This window comes from Protopterus annectens, chromosome 3.part0 (genome assembly GCF_019279795.1).
Source record: "Protopterus annectens isolate FY-2018-M chromosome 3.part0, PAN1.0, whole genome shotgun sequence".
NCBI lineage: Eukaryota > Metazoa > Chordata > Ceratodontiformes > Protopteridae > Protopterus > Protopterus annectens.
The window spans coordinates 16,788,521-16,810,844 of NC_056731.1; the positions used below are offsets into that span (position 1 = coordinate 16,788,521).

The window sequence follows — 22,324 nt, forward strand, 5'->3', positions numbered from 1 at the left end:
GTTTTTGGTTTCTGAGGGCTTTTAAGATTTGGTCTGGTGTAATTATCGACAATGATATGAATGTAGCGAGGAGGGGTCATGGAGGAAACAAGGGGAGAAGTTTGAACTAACTTTATCAGCTAATGTGTTGGTGATGTCTTCTGGGTCAGAACAGTTGATACCATTGTTACCTAGTACAGTATGGAGTTATTTCTTAATATTACAGACATAGTTAAAAAAAGGCTTTGATGTTAGCTTTGAATGAGATGGCAATATTGAATTTGTACTTTGCTCTGCAGGTGATGATTTAGCAACTGATTTATTTGTTTACTTTTTATAGTCGCTATTGGCATGAGGTGATTTCAGATTATTTCTTAGGGACGTCAGTTTTTTTTCCCTTTTATTGTAAAGTTTGCTGACATTAGGGTTCTGGCATAGAAGCTTGTTTGTAAGTTTGACATTGTATTGTGATAAATGGTGTTAGATGTCTTGATACAGAGTTTCATGGGAGTAAAAAAATCAGTAGTACAAATGACCACATCTGTAATATGCCTCTTACATTTTCTTATCTCGTCAGAGAGAACTAGAACACTAGGATAGATAAATCCTTTAAGACAATAGGACTGGCATCTTGCACAGGGTCCTTTTGGAAAAAAAGAAGACCATGGTGGTCTGATTTGAGCACTTGTGGGACCAGTTGGCACATTGGTTAAAGTCTTCACCTCTCATGTACAGAGTATAATGTTCAGTCAGGATCGAACGTTGCACATGATATAAGGTAAGATCCTGACCTCTAGTCAATGCCTGTGTGGAGTTTGCATGTTTTCCCTGTGTCTCTGTGGGGTTCCCCCTACATCTCAAAAAAATGCTGAGGGTTTCCACCTCAAACTCACCCAAGAATGGAGTTGTAAATCACTGATTGCCACAATCTGCTGCAAGCAGTGGTCAGAGAAGGCTGCAAAATCAACAGTGTCTAGGCTGAAGACCTGGAAATTGACTGGAAGGAAAGCACAAGAGTTGAAGGAATTAGTTACGGCTCTAGCAAATAAGCAGCTCACCCTACTATTCAGGCATGACCAAAGGGCAACTTCTGGTGCACTCTCCAGTCCAGCTGGTGAATCTGGGTATCCTGAGGCAATGTTACAACTGCCTCATGTACACAGACAACCCCCTCCTCCTACCACAAAATATAGAGATGCAATTATACAGCCAAGCTGGAAGCTAAGCTGTCTTGACCCAAGACTGGAACAGACAGTCAAGAGGAGAAGGTTAATACTTGCACCACACCTCCAGCTGCACACACACCTACTAAAACAGCACTGGCAAAAAATGCACATAAATGCACAAAATCATACTCGGAGGCTCTAAATAAAAACCTGCAAAAGCATCAGAGACCTGCAAAGCAGACACCCAAACAACCTGCACCTCCTGTCACAAACTAGACAACACATAAAACACAAAATCAGTGTGCCGCACAATCACAGCCCTTAATGCAAAATAACATACCTAACACACTAGTAATAGGTGACTCTATAGTCAGGCACACTGATGTCCCACTCACTAGGCCAGACAAGCAGAAGGTTACTGTTAGCTGCCTGTCGGGAGCCAGAATCCGTCACATAACACAAGCACTCAGGTCACTCCAGAATAAGTACAAATATGACTCTGTCATTGTTCATGTTGGTGTGAATGACCTGAGATGTACCTCCCTGGACTACATGAAAAGAGACATGGAAGAGCTCTCTGATCATGTAGCCCAGGCTGGTATGACCCTGACCCTGGGTAGCACCCTGCCCTCACCAAGAATGATACCTCAGTATAAAGAAAAAATTATCAATTTCAACAATTGGCTAAGCTTCTGGTGTCATTCAAAGGGGATCCAGTGTCTGTCAGCCTGGGATGACATGCTAGACAAGCTGCATTGCTTCTCAAGAGACGGCTTGCACCTGTAACCCCTAGGCTTTCAAATACTGGCCAAGGCTCTTGCTGCCTCCATAATGCCTTTTTTAGGCAAGGCTCAAAAGTCAAACCCACCTCCATAAACAGCACAATTAACAAAAAACTGAGGGTTATGCTACTCAACGCCAGGAGTTTAAATCTCAAATTGCACGCGCTTGAAGCACTCCTCAGTATGGAGGACATCGACATCTGTGCAGTAACTGAAACCTGGTTCAAGACTCCAGAGAGCACCCCAACACTACCGGGCTACAACTCATACCACATGTTTCGGCCACAGAACACAGACCGAAACACAAAAGTAGGGGGTATATCCATATTCATCAAGGATACCTACACCTCCAGGTTAGTGATGCAGCATGATACCTCTGAGTTCATCCATGTGCAACTAATATCAGGCAAATCTGCAATGCAAATTGTGGCCTGCTACAGATCACCCTCCATGATCCAGGACCACCACTCCACCTTTCTGGAGACACTGGAAAACATGAATGTCCTACTGAACACCCTGATACTGGGCGATTTCAATTACCCTACCATTAACTGGGAAAACTACTCAAGTACAAACTCCCAGGCCCAGCACTTCTTGGAATTCACCAACTCAAATGCCCTGGATCAGCTGGTAAACTCCCCTACCAGAGGTTCATAGGTTCATAGGTTCATACTAGGCTATCTGCCCCTGTGCCTCTGTCAAGCAGTGACACTGAGGTAATCCGGGTATATCTGCATCTCCCATCCATTGGTCAAGATTTCCGTGTCAAGGTTTCCAGCTGTGCAGGTGTTGGGTCAGATGCATTCTACCTATATGGTACATAACCCCCTGTGTTTGCTTGCCTTGGTATCTCAGGTGAAAACATATTGGACCTGGTCATCACAAATATGGGCGACAGGTGTTCCACACCAGAGGTCAACCCATCACTGGTTAGATCAGACCATAAAGTAATAACTCTGGATGTCCACACCCCACCACCACCCCAAACTAAGGAAACCACAGTAAAAAACTTTTCTAAAGCAAACTTCACCTTAGTTAAGACAGAGGCGGTAAGTTTCACAGCCCCCATGCTAAAGGATAATGCTGCCCAAGATGCAGAAACCTTTACAAATGCACTCTATGAGCACCTACAAGGATGCATGGATCGTGCCATCCCTAGCAAAAGCAAGACTAACTCCTCTAAGAGAAGGAAAATAGTCTGGTGAACCCCTGCCATAAACAAGCTATACAATAGAAAGGGGAAACTAGTTCAGAAAAAAAGCAAATCCCAAGAAGGAAAGACATCCTTGATCAGTATCAGCAAGAAACTAAGGTCCCTCATAAAATCATCCAAGGCTAACTTCGAAAGACAAATAGCCAAGGATTCAAAAGATAACCACAAAGCCTTCTTTAGCTATGTTAAGAATCTAAGTGGCAAATCGCAGATATGCATTGAACTAGTGCAAAATAGCACAAAATATACTGAACCTACTGATATTGCCAACATCCTGGCAGATAGATTCAGTGCAAACTTCACCCCCCTCTCACCCCCAAAAGGGCCCCACAACAATACCAGAAAAGTGTAGTATCCCGGAAATCACAGACGCACATGTGAAATAGCCCTTTCAAAAGCTAAAAACACAGTGTCAATGGGGCCAGATGGTGTCCCAGACTGCGTCTTGCATGAACTACAGAACAAACTAACCTCCCACCTAAACACGTGGTTCAACCTCAGCCTCTCCACAGGCTACATGCCCATAGAATGGTGCAAAGCAACGGTTATTCCACTCCACAAAGGAGGGGCCACAACTGACCCTGGTAACTATCGCTCCATAAGCCTGACTAGCCTGGTCTGTAAGGCTATGGAGCGCATCACCATGGAACTCATTAACAAAGACATTGGGAACCTCAAAACACTTGACCTGACCCAGTTGGGCTTTGTTAAGGGCAGATCATGCCTGCTAAACCTGGTTGACTTCTTCAAGACAGTCACCAAGGCCATCAATGAGGGAAAGGTTGTTCACTTAGTCTACCTTGACCTTGCCAAGGCTTTTGACACCCTTCCCCATTCGGGTATTACAGAAAAACTCATCAGCCTGAACATAAACCCCTACATCACGAGATGGGTTGCCAACTGGCTTACAGACAGAACTCACACAGTAAGAATAGTGGGCTCTAGGCCCGATTCTAAACAAGTCACAAGTGGTGTCCCACAAGGCTCGGTCCTAGGACCCCTACTGCTTGGCATATACTTCTCAGAAGTACAGGCAAACACAGGAGGATTATGGCTAACAAAGTTCACTGATGACTGCAAACTGGGAGCCATAATTGAATCTTCGGCTGACACGGACATCCTCCAAAGGGGCCTTACTGAGACGGACACCTGGTGTCAAACTCATGGCCTCAAGCTAAATGCCAAAAAATGCATAGTCATCCCATTTGGGAAAAACAAAACACCCACAAATTACCACATAGGTGGCAGCCCCCATAATACAGAAGAGATAATAAGAGATCTGAGGACCCAGGTAGATAGTAATCTCTTCTTTGACAATCATATTGCCAAAGTAGTTAGGAAATCCTTCTATGTGGCACATCTAAAGGGTTTACATCTAGAAATAAAGAGGTTATAGTGCCCCTCTACTCATCACTCATCAGACCCATCATAGAGTACAATGCCCCATTTGGGATGTACCTCACAAGACACTTCCAACAGCTGGAGAGACTACAAAAGTACCTCACCAAGAGGATTACTGGCCTCAGACATATGTCCTATGCAGCCTGACTGAAAAAACTCTGGCTGTACTCAATGGCATATCACTTACTCAGAGGTGATCTCTGCCTGACTTACAAAGCCATGTCCAATTGAGAATCGATGGACATGCTCTACCTAAAGAAATCCAGGTCACTGCGAGCCACGCGCTCAAGTGAGCTAAACCTTGCCACAACAATAAATAGAACATTGCTGGAGGGATAGATTCCTGTCACAGAGACTGCCCATGCTTTGGAACAAAATTCCAAACTACATTAGGCAGAGCCTCTCACTAACACTCTTCAAGAGAAACCTTGACGAGTGGATGGGTAACAGAAAATACACCCCTGGGATCACTTCATTGGCTCTGCTTGACAGAGGATCAGTTAATTAATCAATGGGGCGGCAAATGCCGACACACTCTGGCTTGGCTTATAAATGCCCTCGGGCAGATAGCCTAGTACCTACCTATGAACCTATGAACCTAGCACCTCAGAAAGAACAGTAAGTAGGTGGAGCTGAAGAAGAATGGCAATGCCTCAATACAGCACGTGTAAGGACTATAGAACAGATATGCGTCCGTGCCACATATGGAACTAAGGTACATAAGGAAAGTTGGCGGTAAAATATAGAAGTCTAGAAAGTCATCAAAAGAAAGAAGGAGTGCAGGTAAAAAGTGGGAGATAGAAAAGATAGACCAGGCTAGGAGAGGATACTAGTTGGTAAACAAAGTGACTAAGAAAGCAGTTGCAATAGCAAAGAACAAGGCATCAGAAACACCCTACCAGCTTCTAGAAAGTGGCTCAGATGATCACACAAAGAAACTACCAGGTTTCAAGGCAAATACAGAAAGTTAAAGAAGGTAATCAGACACTCTTCATAAGAGATGTCAGCAACAACCTCCTCACCATTCCACAGGAGATCAAAGGCAGATGGAAGGTGTACTTTCTGCAACTTCTGAATGAAGAAAATCCCACAGAATCTGTACTTCCCAAGATGCAGCCTACAATGAAAGCAGAAGAGAATCCCACCCCAGAAGAAGAACGGCACTAAGGAAAATGAACTCAGGAAAAGCAGCAGGCTGCGATGAGGTTACATCAGAATGGACAGAGGCAGTGCTTAAATGCCCTACCTTTCACTAGAGTCCCCTAATATACTGAAAGTGTAAGTCTAACAATTCTTCTACAAATGAAAATTATTTAAATAAAATTGTGGAAGGATAATTAAACACCTATGGGATAAGATATCAAGGCAACCAATGGGTGGCATGGATAGGCTTAAATGTCCCACCAGGGATGATGGCCTAGTATTCTCCTATAAACCTATAAACCTATAAGCTATTGTGTGGTCTGATCCTGTTTAGACATATTTGTTTGTAGCACATACAAGCTGCATGACATGACAGCTCTTACTAAAAGTCAACACCAACAATAATGAGAGAAAGAAAGGGAAAATGCCCTGATACTTTAGGAAAAAATATTTTCACCTTTCCTATAACCATGCAGAAAATTATGAAATCATATCTCAAACATCTTAATATGATAAAAAATAAAAGGAATAACTACAGTTTTATAACAGAGGCTCTTAATTTTGGTAATAAAGTGAAAATTGTATGCTACTGTTTCAGCCATAATTTTTAAACATTAGAAAACACTAATGGACAGTACTGTACAAAACACTTCAAAAACACTCAAATCTTAATATTATTAATTTACTGTGGTCTATATGTTTTATCCAAGTACCCCAGGCTTGACTAGTTGTTTTGTTATATGACATATGTATACTATAAACAAAATGAACCGGTTTCGTTCTAATAGTATTGGGACATATATGTTTGTCTATGTTTATAAACTACAGTATTTGTTTCTTGGCCAAATGCAGTTTAAATATCAAATATATAGAACGCGAAAATCTTTTATATTAGTTAAGTATATGGTTTGCCCTGCAAAAGTCTTCTGTTTCAGAAAGAGATGTCCACTTTGAGCAGCAGAAAAGTTTGCATCCCTGTCTGGAACAAACTTCTTACTAACATTAAGGAAACAAATTCATTAGGCAATTATAAAAATAGATGACAAATGCATGTGTACAAATATGTTTTATATACATGAAAATAGCAATCAACCTTTTGAAGACCAGTAGACAATATGCTTGATAACACAGCTTGTGTGCCTATATTAAAGAAATGGCATAACAGTCAGCACTGCCTAAGAACATGGTGCTCTATTAAGTAGTTCATAGGTTCATAGGTAGGTACTAGGCTATTGGCCCTAGGGCCTATATAAGCCTAGCCAAACGGTACCCTGGCTTTTGCCACCCAAGAAAATTATTTTCCTGTACCCATGTCAAGCAGAGCCACAGAAGTGATACCTGGGGTAAATTTCCTATCTCCCATCCAATCATCAAGATTTTTCTTGAAGAGTACTAATGAGGAGCTTTGTTTGATATAGATAGGTAGTTTGTTCCAGAGTATGGGAAGTCTCTATGAGACAGGAATCTATCCCTCCAGCATGTTCTGTTTATTGTGATGACAAGGTTTAGGTCCCTATACCTAGAGTGTGTAGCTCGGAGGGATTGGGATTTCTTTACGTGGATCATGTCCAACAGCTCTGGGTTTGACATAGCTTTGTGTGTTAGGCAGAGATCACCTCTGAGTAGGCAATATGCGACAGAGTAAAGCTGGAGTTTTTTGAGGTGGTCTGTGTAGGGCATCTGTTTGAGGCTGGTAATCCTTTTTATGAGGTATTTCTGTGGCCTTTCCAGTTGTTGCAGATGTCTTGTGAGGTACATACCAAAAGGGGCGTTGTACTCTATAATGGGTCTAATAAGTGATGAGTAGAGGGGAATAATGACCGCTTTTTTCCTGGATGAGAAACATTTTCTGATGTGATGTGCCATGTAGAAGGACTTCCCTGACTACTGTGGCAATGTGATTATCAAAGGAGAGACTACTGTCCACCTGTGTCCTAAGGTTTCTTATCACACTTTCGGTGTTAACTAGACTACTGCCTATGTGGTAGTTCATGGGTACAGAGTTTTTTGCAAAAGGGATGACAATGCACTTCTCCAAAAAATAGCATGCAAATGGCAACCTCATGCTCTCATTGTGATTAACAATTCCCTAGCTAGGCTTATACAGCCAGGTTTATGAAGAGTAGATGTTTTTATAGGTTCATAGGTGATTACTAGGCTAATTACTTTAGGTGGCCTTTTTAAGCCTAGCTATGTTCTCCCATATATAAATGACAGGATAAATTATCCAGAGGCATATAATTGTATTTATGTGGCACACCATTTAGAAGCTACCTATGTCCAACAGGGGCATAGGTGCCAGTCGAGGAGTAAATTTCCAGTACCTCATCCTTTGGCTCAGGTTGCATTTGAATCCGGTCAGGGCTAAACTCTGCTTCACATGATTAAAATGCCTGTTCTATCAGTAATTTCAGCTATCCCCCCAAAACCAGGCCCAAAAGATATCTGGTAAGCAATGGTCTAACATGCAGCAATTTGCCTCTTAGGGATAGAAGGGGAAGAGACTAGACAGAACAAATTTGAGAAAATGCAAACACTGTTTTTAGGTGGATGGGTGAGAAGCTTAATAGTAAAAACATAGGAGGGTGATGTACAATATGAGAGGGGAAAACAGGAACAAATAATATAGAATTATACAACTGGTTGGTGTGTGTACAAGAAGACAGGGCAGGAAAAGAGAGTGTGGCAAAAGTGAGGCTAGATTACAATGCAGTAGTATTAGATTGGGGTTAGAAACAGTGTGGGGGTAACTGGGATATATAGCTATGGATGATAGTTTCTGAGGCAGAAAAGAGGGGAGTGGAATTTTTGAATTTTGAATGATAAATGTATTGTACTGATTTATATTACTTATAGAATGTTGAGGAATGTTGATTATACAGTGTATCTTATATGATGGTATCTGTTGAATATGATTGTATTGAAATATTTATGATATAAACATCAGTAAAAAAAAATTAGCCCTGCTACCATCCATCTTACATTTGAAAACCAGTTCTGTAACACTGCCACTTCTTCTCCTTTCAGCTTTTCCCATTAGGGATTGCCACAGTGGAACAATGATTTACAGAATGTGGCAGTGGAGTATTACAGTGCTGAGTTGCCAGCCCAGAGCCCAACCTTCCACAGGAGGCACACACAAGCACATAAGGCCAATTTTAGAGTGTCCAATCCACCTGCTGCATGTCTTTAGGATGTTGGAGGAAACTGGAGCACCCAGAGGAAACCCACATGACCACAGGGAGGGCATGCAGACTCCGCACAGAAGGCACCTCAGCAGAGAATTGAACTGGAAAACTTCTTGCTGTGAGGCAGCAACACTAGGCACTGCACCACCATGGCCACCTTCTGTAACACTGCCACTGTTGTTGTCTTTCGTTTTTATCCCGGTTAGGGGTCACCACAGCGGAACTCTGGTCCGCTAATGATTGGCAGTAGATTTTCATGAACGCCAAGGTGCCAGCTCGACGTTCAACCTTCAACAAAGGCACGCCCATTTACACATATCTTTCGAACACCCACCCAACCACAGGGAGGACATGCAGATTCCACACAGAAGGCACTCCCCGCACTCCAGCCGAGAATCGAACGGGAGAACCTCTTGCTGTGAGGCAACAACGCTACCTCTGCACTACGAATATCTGTAACACTGCCACTATCCAGGCAAATTATGTCTGAATGGGTGGTGGGGTTTTGGTGATCAGATTACAAAGGAAAGCTGTTTCCTTTTTCAATCCTTTTTTTTCTGGTGCTTATTTATTATGTTGATTTTCAAAATGGTAGCATCCCTCAGTTGAGTGCAGATGCTTCTGCATTTTGATAACTCAAATTATACTTGAATGTATATATTCTATAACTAATTCTGTCCTTTTTCAGTTTTTTTGGTACTGAGTTTCAGGCTGCTAAGCTTTCCCTAGAGTTTGATTTCAGTTTTCATATTTTGTTCAGTTTAACATATGGATATTGTACAATGAGAACAGATAATCGAATGAAACATTTCATCTATAGCACAAAATGTTGAGACACATCATAACTACAAGATGGCATGCCTTGTCTGTTCCTGTTTCCTCAGGACTGAGTTGTTCAGCATATGCAATAGAGCTTATTGGTATTTCATATAAAAACAGAGAATATCTGCACAAATGATCCATTTAAGTCAGTTAGACTGATACAGCTTTAATTGTGATTTGAATTTGGCCAGAGCCCAAACAATTCTTCATGAAAAACACCTCTGCTTATCATTCACTATTATGTTACCCATCTCTGCTATCCATGGTATTACAAAATATGCACAAATACTTCTGCTCTGCTCGGATCAGTTTCATATTAAGTCCTCACTAGTTTGTACACCTTGTTTTAGAAAGTTATCACTGCAGGTTAAAATGTTAATCCTAAATACTGGAAAATGATTCACAGTGCAAGCACATGTACCATATTGTATTAGCACCATAAAATATCTGTAGAGGAGTAATGGCGTTACCCAACCTAATTTATTTTTGCTGCCAAAAATGTTAACTGGCAAGAAATACTTTAAAGTGATACATTTTTTTCTTTGTCACAGGACCCTTACTGAAAACACAAAAAAGTGAAGACAAGAAACATTTACTTTGATAAAACATTAAACATCAGAAATGATACCACAAAATAATTCACAATAGTTAAGTCAGAGGTGGTGTAACCAATTAATTGTATTCAGTAATGAAAAATAAAATGTTGGTATACCTGGACAGAATATTCCATCTCCACATCCCCCGGGCCATCCAATTATTTCTCTCATTTTCTTCAACGTTACAAACTCTAGAAGTACAAATACTGGGGCTATTTCATATGTGAACCTGTAAATTAAGTGAAACATCTGTTGTTAACTATTTGAAGCAATTTTTCTCCTTTTCTCTTATATCTGGACAATACATCAGATCTTTTCTCACAAACCTTTGCTTTAAACATTTGGGATTTCTGTCTCCAAACTCACTTTGTATCATGTTCATTGCAGCTGCAGCATCAGTGCCAAGCAAAACTCATAAAGCAGCAGTGCAAATCTGCAATAGGCTGATAAAGATTCATTCAGTCTTGCAGAGATAAATGATTTTGGCCTAGATAAGGCAACAGACTGATGTCCGGAACTGACTGATAAAGAGATTTAAAGACACTTCTATGGCGAGCTTAACTATTTGTAAGTTGCTTGGAAGATTAATCTGAAAGAAAAGGTATCCAGTTTTCATCAGATTCTTAGCAGTTCTGGTATATCTATATGCACCATATGTTATGACTCAATAATAGTTTACAGAACAATGTGCAAAACATCCATTGTGCATATTAAATATGTTAGCAATAGGCTGTAACTGGGATTAGTTAACCAAATCTAATCATTCCGCCTTGGGAAGAAGAAAGAAATGCCCAGACCCTCAAGGCTCAGTGATCTCAGAAACTCAAGTTACAATGTACACTTTAGCAGGGATCTCATTACAGAAAATCTCTGAATCCTGTTCCAGAAAAACAACTTTGATTTTCTCCATACATCCTCACATAAAATAATGCATTTTCCAGGCTTGGTAATAACATCTAATGGGAGGATTAATTAGAGCATTTTCCTCCTACTAATCAGCTTTGACTGTAAGTTGAAAGATCTCAGTCTGATCTTTGAGATCACATGTGACAGCAAGCATTGAAGCTATTTAAACAGCATCTCTGGCTTTTATTTGTGACTGAACATGGTAGTGAGTACAACAATATTTTTATGCTTTTCTTAGTGCAGAAAGTGAACCTTGCACTTGAATCTGTACAGGAATATAAATCAAACAAGTCATGCAGTTTGCAGAGGGTTAAGCTGGTTGTAGCAGATACGTTCATTATATCTATTCTATAGGCTTTAAAAGCTGAAGACGTTTAAATTCATAACTAAAACATAATAGCATAAGTCACTTGCAGTACACACACTTTGTGCAATCTTAGATCTTCTAAAAAACATTACTAGTGTGTCCAGAAAATATTGAAACCCTCTCTATTTTACAGGCCACTGAAGTAAATAAGTAGGCCCTGCAACTATTAAATGCACTGGAGAAAAGGGCTATGCTAACAAGAAAAATGCATGCCTTGTCCAAACTAACTTTAAAGGACTTTCATGATGATGAATATATGAGAAAGTGTATGAACTGCCAGATTTTCACAGACAATAAATTACAGTCTGATGTTACAGTTAAAATGTTCAAGAAGTGTAAATGCATCACATATGTTGAGACAAAATCCTAGCAGAATCTTTTAACTGTCTGCATAAACAAAACCATACACTGTTAGTCGCATTGAAGCCTTAATGAGTCTATTTCAAAATGTTTTCAGTTTTACTGTTAAAAACTATAGGTTTATCAAGGTTATTGTATACCATATTTGCAAAATATGATGGCTGATCCTATGCATAAACTATGAAATGCAGAGTTACAACAGGACAAAACTTCCTTGGTACTACTCAGATATATGTATTAACACTAAGGCCACTGTTAGAAGGATTGATGCTTCACTCATTGGCTCTGCAAACAGCAGGTCCCTATGTTCTAGAAAGCACAGGACAACCCCTCTCATTTAGTTTAATATTATATTCACTGCATTTAACACCATAGCACAGAAACAAAATGTTGGATTTCAGGTAGTGGTTAAAAAACTGGTAACAGAGACAGGGTATTCAATGCTTGTCAGCCAGGAGGAAGGAGTGCCTGTCATTCTGGTGGTTAAAAGTACCAACAGAAAATTTTCGACAGCCTTTATTGAGTCTTTTTCAGACTTTTCAGAATAAAGAATGTCACCAAAAAAAAAACATGTCTACAGTGTTGAATTTAACATCATAATTGTAAATTGTCTTATTAATAATGTAAGTAACTTTGAGACCTTCCTTTATGTAAAAGGGACTGAAATTTGAATAGCCACTGAAACATTGTTAGAGGGCAAAAAATATGTATACCAAATACAAAGGTTTTCCACTTTCATTCCATTTCCACAGACATGGCAAATCTGGTGATTGTGTATCCATATTTGTCAGGAATCACTAAAATGCCAGAAAACAGGAAGCTAAAAGTGATCAAACAACTTATAATCCTAGGTTAAAATAAATCAAAGTTGCAGGACTGAGCGAAGACAAGTTGTAACGTAAATTTTTTTTAAAACACCAAGTACTTTATTGTAAAAGATAATTATCAAGATAAGCGCTTTCGCTATGCAGCTTCATCAGATCTTACATTCACTCTCAGATTCTATGTCTTATATATACACAAATTCTTATTAATTAATCAATCAACTTAGTTAATTAATATAATTACTTAAAGAAGCAGACAAGCATTATAAAACCTAGCCTGACAAGCATTATAAAACCTAGCATTATAAAGTATTTGGTGTTTTTAAAAAAAATTTATATTACAACTTGTCTTCGGTCAGTCCTGCAACTTTGATTTATTTTAACCTTGATTTTACACTGCTTGAACGAGCGTTTGCCGGTACAGCAGCAACACTCACTATTTACTTTACAACTTATAATCCTAGTCAACATTGTTTGCAATATTCCTGGCTATAACAAACCTTATCCATATGAACAATTGAGCATGAATAAAATCCAGTTGTAAAAAAAACAGTATAATTTGATATGATGAGATTTAATTTACCCCAAAACTGACTAGATGAGTTACTATGCTACACATAATTATGCCCAACTTCTAATATATTAAAAATAGTAGTCTAAAAGAAAGTCAAAAACCCTACATGGATTAGCAACTTATTCAATATTATATTAAATATCTAGGGAGCTCATAGTCCATTCACAAGGTATTTTCTATTTAAGTATCACTAATCAATATACTGCTGTTTTGAAATTATGAACATAGAAAAATAATAAAAATCTACTGTCTTAGATTTGTTTTATATGAATTACACTTATATAGGTGAGATTATTATTACAATAACTTACTGAGATATGGTTTTAATATAATTAAGCCTTTCATTCCAATGTATACAAAAACAGCACCAACATACAAGGAAACTTAAAAGTAAACCATTAGGGTGAAATGACAAACGTCAGCTAAACAAACCACGGAAAAATGAGGTTAATATATTGCATTAAAAATAAAGCCATAAGAATCAGAACAAGTCAATGGAAAAGAAAAAGCAAAAGATGCTTATAAGTATCATCAGATCTTCTAGACTCAACTATGAAATTAGCCGAGTGTCTTAACTGTTTTACGAAATTAAAAGAAAGGATGAAGAATGCAGCATTATAGGTGTACTTACCTTGACTGTAAGAAGGTCTCTACCTGATTTTTCTGGTTATACCTTCCCCCATTTTGTATCTCCCTCCTCCCCCATGCACATTAACTAGTCTAAATTAGTGGGTCTCCTTGAATGGCGCCATTTTGAAAGTTATCTTTTGGCCTGCTTGTGGTGAGGAAGCTTCCCCAGACCCTTTTCAGTGTGCATACCTGCAAGTAAGTGCCGGCAAGTGTTTAAGCTCTTCTCAAATGTTTGTGATGCACCTGGTTTAATAGTCATGTTTATGTTTTCCAACTGAAGGACTTAGATAACTTTATGTAGTCTAGGGATCTAACTGACGTAGTGATTGCTTTTACTACAGAAACTGTTTACTGTTACATATGCTGTTATGCTCACAATAGTCTAAGAGACTAACTGAAGCTGTGACTGCTTTTACTAAATAAACTGTTTGCTGTTAAATATGCTGTTATGCTTACAAGGAATCTTGCTGGAGACTTGTGTTATGTGATGCATACAACTACAGTAAACAAGTGCTACATTCTCCGTACTTTCCTAACCTCTGCGTTTACCTACCTAACCACTGATTGTTCTTCACAATCTTGCCTTCTTCCTTCTCCTTGGCTCTACCCGCTCCGTTCACCCTGCGGGCTCACTCTGCTCCCCTACCCCACACCCAATTCCCACGCACCCCCAGTGCTCCTAAAATTATTCTAGCCATAAGTCCCCTCCCCCCAATATATCCATACTCGGAATTGCAACAACTTTAACCCTTCAACATTTTCCAATTCTCTAAAACTGATAAATTAGGACACTCTAAAAACTCTACCTCTGGACAGTGCTGTCAAATTCTTCAACTCAACCTTCTTAGACACTCTTAACTCCCAAGCCCCTCCAAGAATAAAACATATAAAAAACAATTCCACCCCTTGGCTTAGTAAAGATACCAAAACACTCATGCAACAAAGGGACAAGACCTGGAAACTCTACCATCATGATAGGCACCCTGACACCCTTCTTAAATATAAACAACTCTGCAGCTTAGCCAAAAAACATATCATACAAGACAAAAAAAGTATACTATATCAAACTCCAGTCTAACCACTCCTCTAACCCCAAACAATTCTGGAAATCCATCAACTCACTTCTGAACCCAGGCACCAAAAACAACCCTTGCCACTAAACTAGTAAATCTGACCCAGAAATAGCTACTCTATTCAACTCCTTCTTTACTAACTCTATAGCAACTATAGCTTTACGAACTCACTAAAACATTCCCAAACAACACCTCCTACTAATCAAACCTTCTGCCCAACCTTCCACCCCAAACTCACCTCCCATATTCTACCTCAAACCCATCCCCACCTCATATAAAAACTTTTCTCTAAGCTTAAGCCTTGCTCCAATACCCCTGACAATATCCCCTCACTCTTTTTAAGAATTGCAGCAGACAGCATCGCCATCCCCATTAGCATACTCATCAACAGATCCATACAAGAATCATATGTCCCCAAATTGTGGTGTGCAGCCTTTATCTTACCCCCTCCATAAAGAAGGCAAAAATAATAACATCTCCAACTTCTGACCCATAGCGGTTCTCTCCCCTATTTCAAAAATTCTTGAGAAATACATCCACCTCCAGCTCATGCCATTCCTTACACATAACCAACTCCTTACCCCAACACAATATGGGTTCTGTCCTAGCCATAGCACAATAACAGCTCTTTTCTAGACATCGTAAACCATGCCCGTGACTCCAGAGAACTTGTATCCACAGTCCTCCTTGACCTCTCCAAGACTTTCAACTCCTCACCCCAACACAACATGGGTTCCGTCCTGGCCATAGCGCAATAACAGCTCTTCTCTCTTTTCTAAACATCATAAACCATGCCCGTGACTCCGGAGAACTTATATCCACAGTCCTCCTTGACCTCTCCAAGGCTTTTGACACAGTCTCCCATACCCACCTTCATCATCACCTTTCCAATCTTAACCTCTCACAAAACACCATTACCTGGTTCAGCAGCTACCTCTCTGACAGATCTCAGACAGTAAAATGGAAGACTGGCACCTCAGCCTTCCTTCCCACCCCAACCAGGGTACCCCAGGGATCCATTCTTGGCCCTATGCTCTTCAATATCTTCATTAATGATTTCCATGCAGCTATTCCTAACACTAAGATAATAAAATATGCAGATGGCTCAACTTTAGTTTGCTCTGCATCAAACCTCCCTGATCTCCAAACAAAAACTCAAACTGCCTTCTCAACTACTGAGAACTGGATGCTCCAAAATCACCACTCTTTGAATGTCAACAAATCAAAGATCCTTCTATTCTCTCCCTCAAAATCTATCCACCTAGACAAAACCTCTGTCAAGATTGCAAGCCTTGCCAACTCCACTATAGAAGTAGTTCCTTTTGCTAAACTTCTTGGAGTTACTATTGATGAACACCTAAAATTCAATACCCATATTCAGCTAAATATAAAGAAAACCCATCAGAAACTTGGCATGCTGTACAGAAACTCCCACTTCCTCTCCCCCCTCAACAAGACAGACCCTCGCCACTACCTTCTTACTACCTTCACTAATGTATCGTGCTCCCCTACTAACCAACCAGTCTTCCTCCATCTCTTCTAAACTAGAATCCTGTTACAATAAAAGTTCGCCACCACTTCCAAATACTCCACTCACCACTGTAAACCTCTCCACCAGCTGCAATGACTAGAGCTTCCAAACTACCTTGACTACCTTCAACTCATCACCACTTGCAAGCTTATTTTCAAGCCAACTATATGCCCAGCACTAACAAACATCTTAACATTATACACCCCAAACAGAACTCTAAGATCTACCCACCAAAATCTAATCTCTGTTTATAAACCAAACCGTCCCGCGGGTCAGATTCTCCTATCCTTTTCCATTGACAAAAAATGGAATTCTCTCAGGGAGATCTCTAAGAATTTCTGAGAAATCTGAACACTTCAAAACCCAGCTGCATTCTTACCTCTCCCAAAACTGGAAATGGAATTGCACTCCACCTACCTAACCCGCTTAATACATAAATACTTTATAACACACAAAATTTGTTCTTCCTTACACACTATTGATTAACGCTATGTACTGCCTTCATGCTAATGCTACCTCTATACCACTCTCAGAGGATTTACACCTCTGTGGTGGTACAGCAGTATCATTGCTGCCTCACAGCAAGAGGTTCTCTTGTTCGATTCATGGCTGGTGCGCCTTCTGTGTGGAGTCTGCATGTCCTCGCCACGGTCGAGTGTTCTCCGAAAGACATGCGTGAATGGGTGTGCCTTCACTGAAGGTTGGGCATCGGGCTGGTAACTCAGCACCATAAAAAAATCTACTGCCAATCATTAGTGGACCAGAGTTCCGCTGTGTCGACCCCTAACCGGAAAAAGCCGAAAAGACAAACAACAACATTAATTTAATTCATGCTAATATTCATGCATAAAGAACTCATCCATGCTAATGTTACTTCTATATCATTCTCAGATGATTTAAACCTCTGCATTAATTTAACCTTGTACTACTGTTCTCAACTATTAAACATGTAAATATGCTTTACATCCTTCTCCAAGCTGCTGTTTAACTTTTGTTTAGTTTTTGCTATTTTTAATGTAAAATTTGCTTAGTTTGTTTCTGTTTCCACTATGTATTACACTTTGGGTCTATATCATATATTCAAAATTCCAAAATGTCGAACACCATATGTTTGAACTTGGAATTTCGAATATTGAAAACATCGAACGCTTGCTGTTCTGAGAAACATACACACAACACAAGCACACCAAAATAAATAAACCACACACATACAGTTAGGAAAACTCAACCCTACACTAAACCACACATACATTACTAAGTATCCACGTACCTTAACCCGCACCCTAACCCTAAGGTCCATAATTATCGCACACATACCCTATGAAACTATACACAAACAAAGCCAATAATACACACACATAGAGTTAACAAAACCCAACCCTACACTACTCCATACATACATTACTAACTATCCACTTACCTTAACCTGCACCTTAACCCTAAGGTCCATAACTCTCATACCACAGTGGAGGAAATAGCGAAGCCACAGAACGGCCCACCAAAATCTTGTCCTAGGTAAGATTTCTATGTTCCAGGGCTTCATTATTTTCATCACTCAATGTTGTGGGTACGATGTTTTAATGTTTGGCATTTTACTTCTTTGAAATTTTGATATACACCCTTGTACTTCATATTATGGAGCTTGTACTATGTATTATTGGAGCTTTTTTGCCCGGGTCTCCACTGAAAATGGGATCTTTGAGCCCAGTGGACTTCCCGGTCATCAAACTGGAAATAAATAAATAAATAAATAAATAAATAAATAAATAAATAAATAAAAGGTCAAACACAGAGGTGCAGAGAGGCAAAACTTTGAAAACAAAGCCTGTCTTGTTGACTTTGAAACACTGATACATAGCTTGCATTTGCATTTTTGAGCGTCGGTGTTTTGAAGTGCATCGCACTACAGTTGGGACCAGGAAAATTACCCTTTTCCTCACTGTTGTGCGATCTTTGAGCTAGGCTATACATGTAGCAGGGGTTGTGGGGGGTGCAGCCCCAAAATTTTCTGCATAATAGTCAATGTATTTTCTGAATGGTGAGCAGTCGAATGTCGATTCTTTCGTTTGAAAGGATTGACATTCTGAGCAGTCGGCTGGATGGTTTTCTGTTGCTCCGGTTCAGGGATGTGCATAGTCGTGGTAAGTCACTTCAACATTTTGATAGAAAACTAGCATTATACAATAAACAACACAGAGTTCTGCAAATCATGGGATATGATTAATATTCAAGTAAGTCCAAGTATAGCAGCTTCATAAAATTTAATGGAAAACATGAGTTTTATATTAATATAGGGAAAAATATTGTATTATGATGTTGATGAAGGTATTATCATAGCTCTGAATAAAATAAAAAATATATCAGCTCTGTGTCCCCAGGAAACATGTCAGGTAGTTTACTACACAGAGTGACAGACATCCACATTAAGCCCTAAGCAATAATCCTAAATATGCTCACAGTGACGTGATACTTATCTATATGTTGACATCAACATTAGTGGGCTCAGTACATGGGGAGGATGGAATAAAATATTTTTAGGGCCAGTTGCTCCAATTGTATATATCTATATGTATATATATATATATATATATATATATATATATATATATATATATATATATATATATAGGGAGAGAGAAGTCATACCTCTCAGCTGTCCCCTGTAGAGTTATAGGTAAATAAAAGAAAAAGAAAAGTATGGTTCAGGCCACAAATTAGGAGCAGAATTTAAATGCTGGTAATAGTAATATAGAATGTCCAATTTTATATCTTCTTTACATTACGATATGCTTACTGCAAATAGTCCACTAAGATTTATGTACTACCATTGTAAACAAATGTAAAATAAAAAAAATAAAATAGCCATAGTACTTAGACCCTATCAGCAATGTACTTGTTCGTGGATATGTGATCTGCAATTTGCTGCAAAGTAGTTTTGCTAGTGTGATTCCATTTTTGAGATATTTATATTGCGTGCATATTTTCAAATTTAATGGACAAGAAAATGCAAATATCTGCAAAACAGTGCTACTTAGGCACAAACTATTAGTAAAATGATTACAAAGCATTGTGTACATTTTAATTAAATAACCTGGAATACCCTATAAACTCTCCTTGGGATTCAATAAACTCAGTGTAGGCTCCATGCAAAGCCTACACAGAGTTTACATATGTGTGTGGTGGTGTGGGGTAAGTGACAGCACGTACCACCGCCTGATGCATATTCATACCACATCTAAGTGAGGTTTCACATCTGGCAATAGTGTTGCTGGCCAGAAAACTGTATAAGCAAATGCAGAGAGCAATTCTGTTTAAAGAAGAGCACCTACAGTCTGTGGTTTTGTGCGGAACGCAACAATGATCACAAGGGCTTCACAGATAGCTCTCAATCTGTTAGTTCAACACATCTACACAAAAACTAACATATTGCAGGGACAATGTACCAGAAATAGGGACATATTTGACATAGATGTCACATACAAATGTATTAGACTGAAACTCAAACATAGCAGAGCAAACAATCTGGACAAAGCCATAAATAATGGGGGAACAAAGGGCCAAAAATGGGGACAGATTCTAATATTGCTCTTAAAACCTAGAAAGTTGATAGAATAATAGGTTTTACAGTAACATGAATTTTCTGAAGAGCATGAAGTTTGAAATTCAAATGTCTGTCATTATTTTCTGATTTCAATTCACATTGACATGCCAATCTTCCAGAAAACCAAACTGTTATCAGGAAAAGATCAAAAATATGAGACAAAAACTGGACTTTTTTATCAAATCAGGACAGTTGAGTGCTATGAACTCAAATGTATGTAATACTGAGTCAGATCAGTCCTGAGATCATCCCAGTGATATGGCAGAAAGCCACAAATTGGATAAGGGACATATTGAGAATATCTGGACAGTTGAGCAGTATGAATGCAAAGTATATGATCAAAACACAGTACAGGGTAGTGTATCTACAGCGCAGAGTACTGTGCTATCCCATTTCTGACATTCTGTACTGAAGCTGTGTAAATGATCTGTAATGGGACATAGACTGCAATGTAAAATGAGCACTCAGGGGAAGTGTGTATATTGAACAGGAATACACAGAAGAATTGTAGGAATGAACACAGGGAAAGAGGATAGGTGAAACAACCTAATTTACAGCAGATGAGGGCATGTCAATGGAAGATGGTTGTAGCAGAAACACCAATCCCATATCTATATGGTATAGCAGGGACTGTACAGTGAAAATGTCTTTTATGTGACCGTCACACAAGGTAACCTAGCAACGGGGAGGATGTCTGTGTGAGATAAGCATCCTTACATGAATACTGCAGAGGACATCTATCAGGGATATGATATACAATTGGGGTAGGGTGCATATTGTGTAACTGTACAAACTAATATGCTTGAATATGAGTGTACTCTCAACAGAGGTCTCCAGCAAGGTGGGCACAAGTAAAAGTTTGTGGAAAACATTAAAAGAACCAACCACAATTATGGACAATGTCAGAATAATACCACCAATAATCCCATCCCTCTGACATAACATACATGATTTAGAGTGATAAGAGATGGGTCTGAACACACACACACACACACACACACACACACACACACACACACACACACACACACACACACACACACACACACACACGCTATTATGATACATCCATGCTCTATGAGGGTAATCATGCACACTACCCGGGCACTTTAACATATGCTGGAGGAGTTAGGATGGACACTGCTATACCTGTATGCACAGTATGAGCAATACAGGCTAGCTGACTGGTGTGCATGGCATGTATATATATATATATATATATATATATATATATATATATATATATATATATATATATATATATATATATATATATATATATATATATATATATATATATATATATATGTGTGTATATATATATATATATATATATATATATATATGTGTGTGTGTGGTATATATATATATATATATATATATATATATATATATATATATATATATGGCACAATCCACACTGTCACTAATGATATACATGCCATTAATGCTGTCAAACACCTATGTATGTACTGTGTGCATCAGCAGAACAGGTAGCACACATGCATTTGGTGTAACAACTTGATTGGTGTTCTGCACCATCAGACAGTCATGTATATTCCCCAGAAGGAATACTTAGTTATGGCCAATAAGACGTGTGACATCACATTGCGACAACCTTGGTACATTTCTGTTACACATCATTGGAAGATGTGTAGGGAGGTACATTAAGAAGAGAGCATTGTACACAGTTATTGGTATGATGAAGGCTGGGAACCATGAAGGTATTCTGGCCCCTGATGTGGATGTCCTTCACATACATAGTACTTATAGGTTCATAGGTAGGTACTAGGCTATCTGCCCAAGGGCATTTTTAAGCCTAGCCAGAGTGTGTCGGCTCTTGCCTCCCCCATTGATTAATTTACTGATCCTCTGTCAAGCAGAGCCAATGAACTGATCCCAGGGGTGTATTTTCTGTTACCCATCCACTCGTCAAGGTTTCTCTTGAAGAGTGTTAGTGAGGGGCTCTGCCTAATGTAGTTTGGAATTTTGTTCCAAAGCATGGGGAGTCTCTGTAACAGGAATCTATCCCTCCAGCATGTTCTAGTTGTTGTTGTGGCGAGGTTTAGCTCACTAGAGCGCGTGGCTCGCAGTGACTTGTTTTTTTTTTAGGTGGAGCATGTCCATCAATTCTGAGTTGGACATGGCTTTGTAAGTCAGGCAGAGAT

General features: G+C 39.3%; 1 protein-coding gene across 1 annotated transcript in view; it reads right to left on the reverse strand.

Annotated features, from left to right (window-relative positions):
* GAD2 (glutamate decarboxylase 2) overlaps positions 1-22,324 on the reverse strand; it is a 747,960-nt gene that overhangs the window by 466,110 nt on the left and 259,526 nt on the right. Inside the window, exon 6 of the mRNA XM_044066149.1 lies at positions 10,407-10,519. Within this exon, the coding sequence (XP_043922084.1) occupies positions 10,407-10,519 (113 nt within the window). The remainder of the gene's footprint in view (positions 1-10,406; positions 10,520-22,324) is intronic.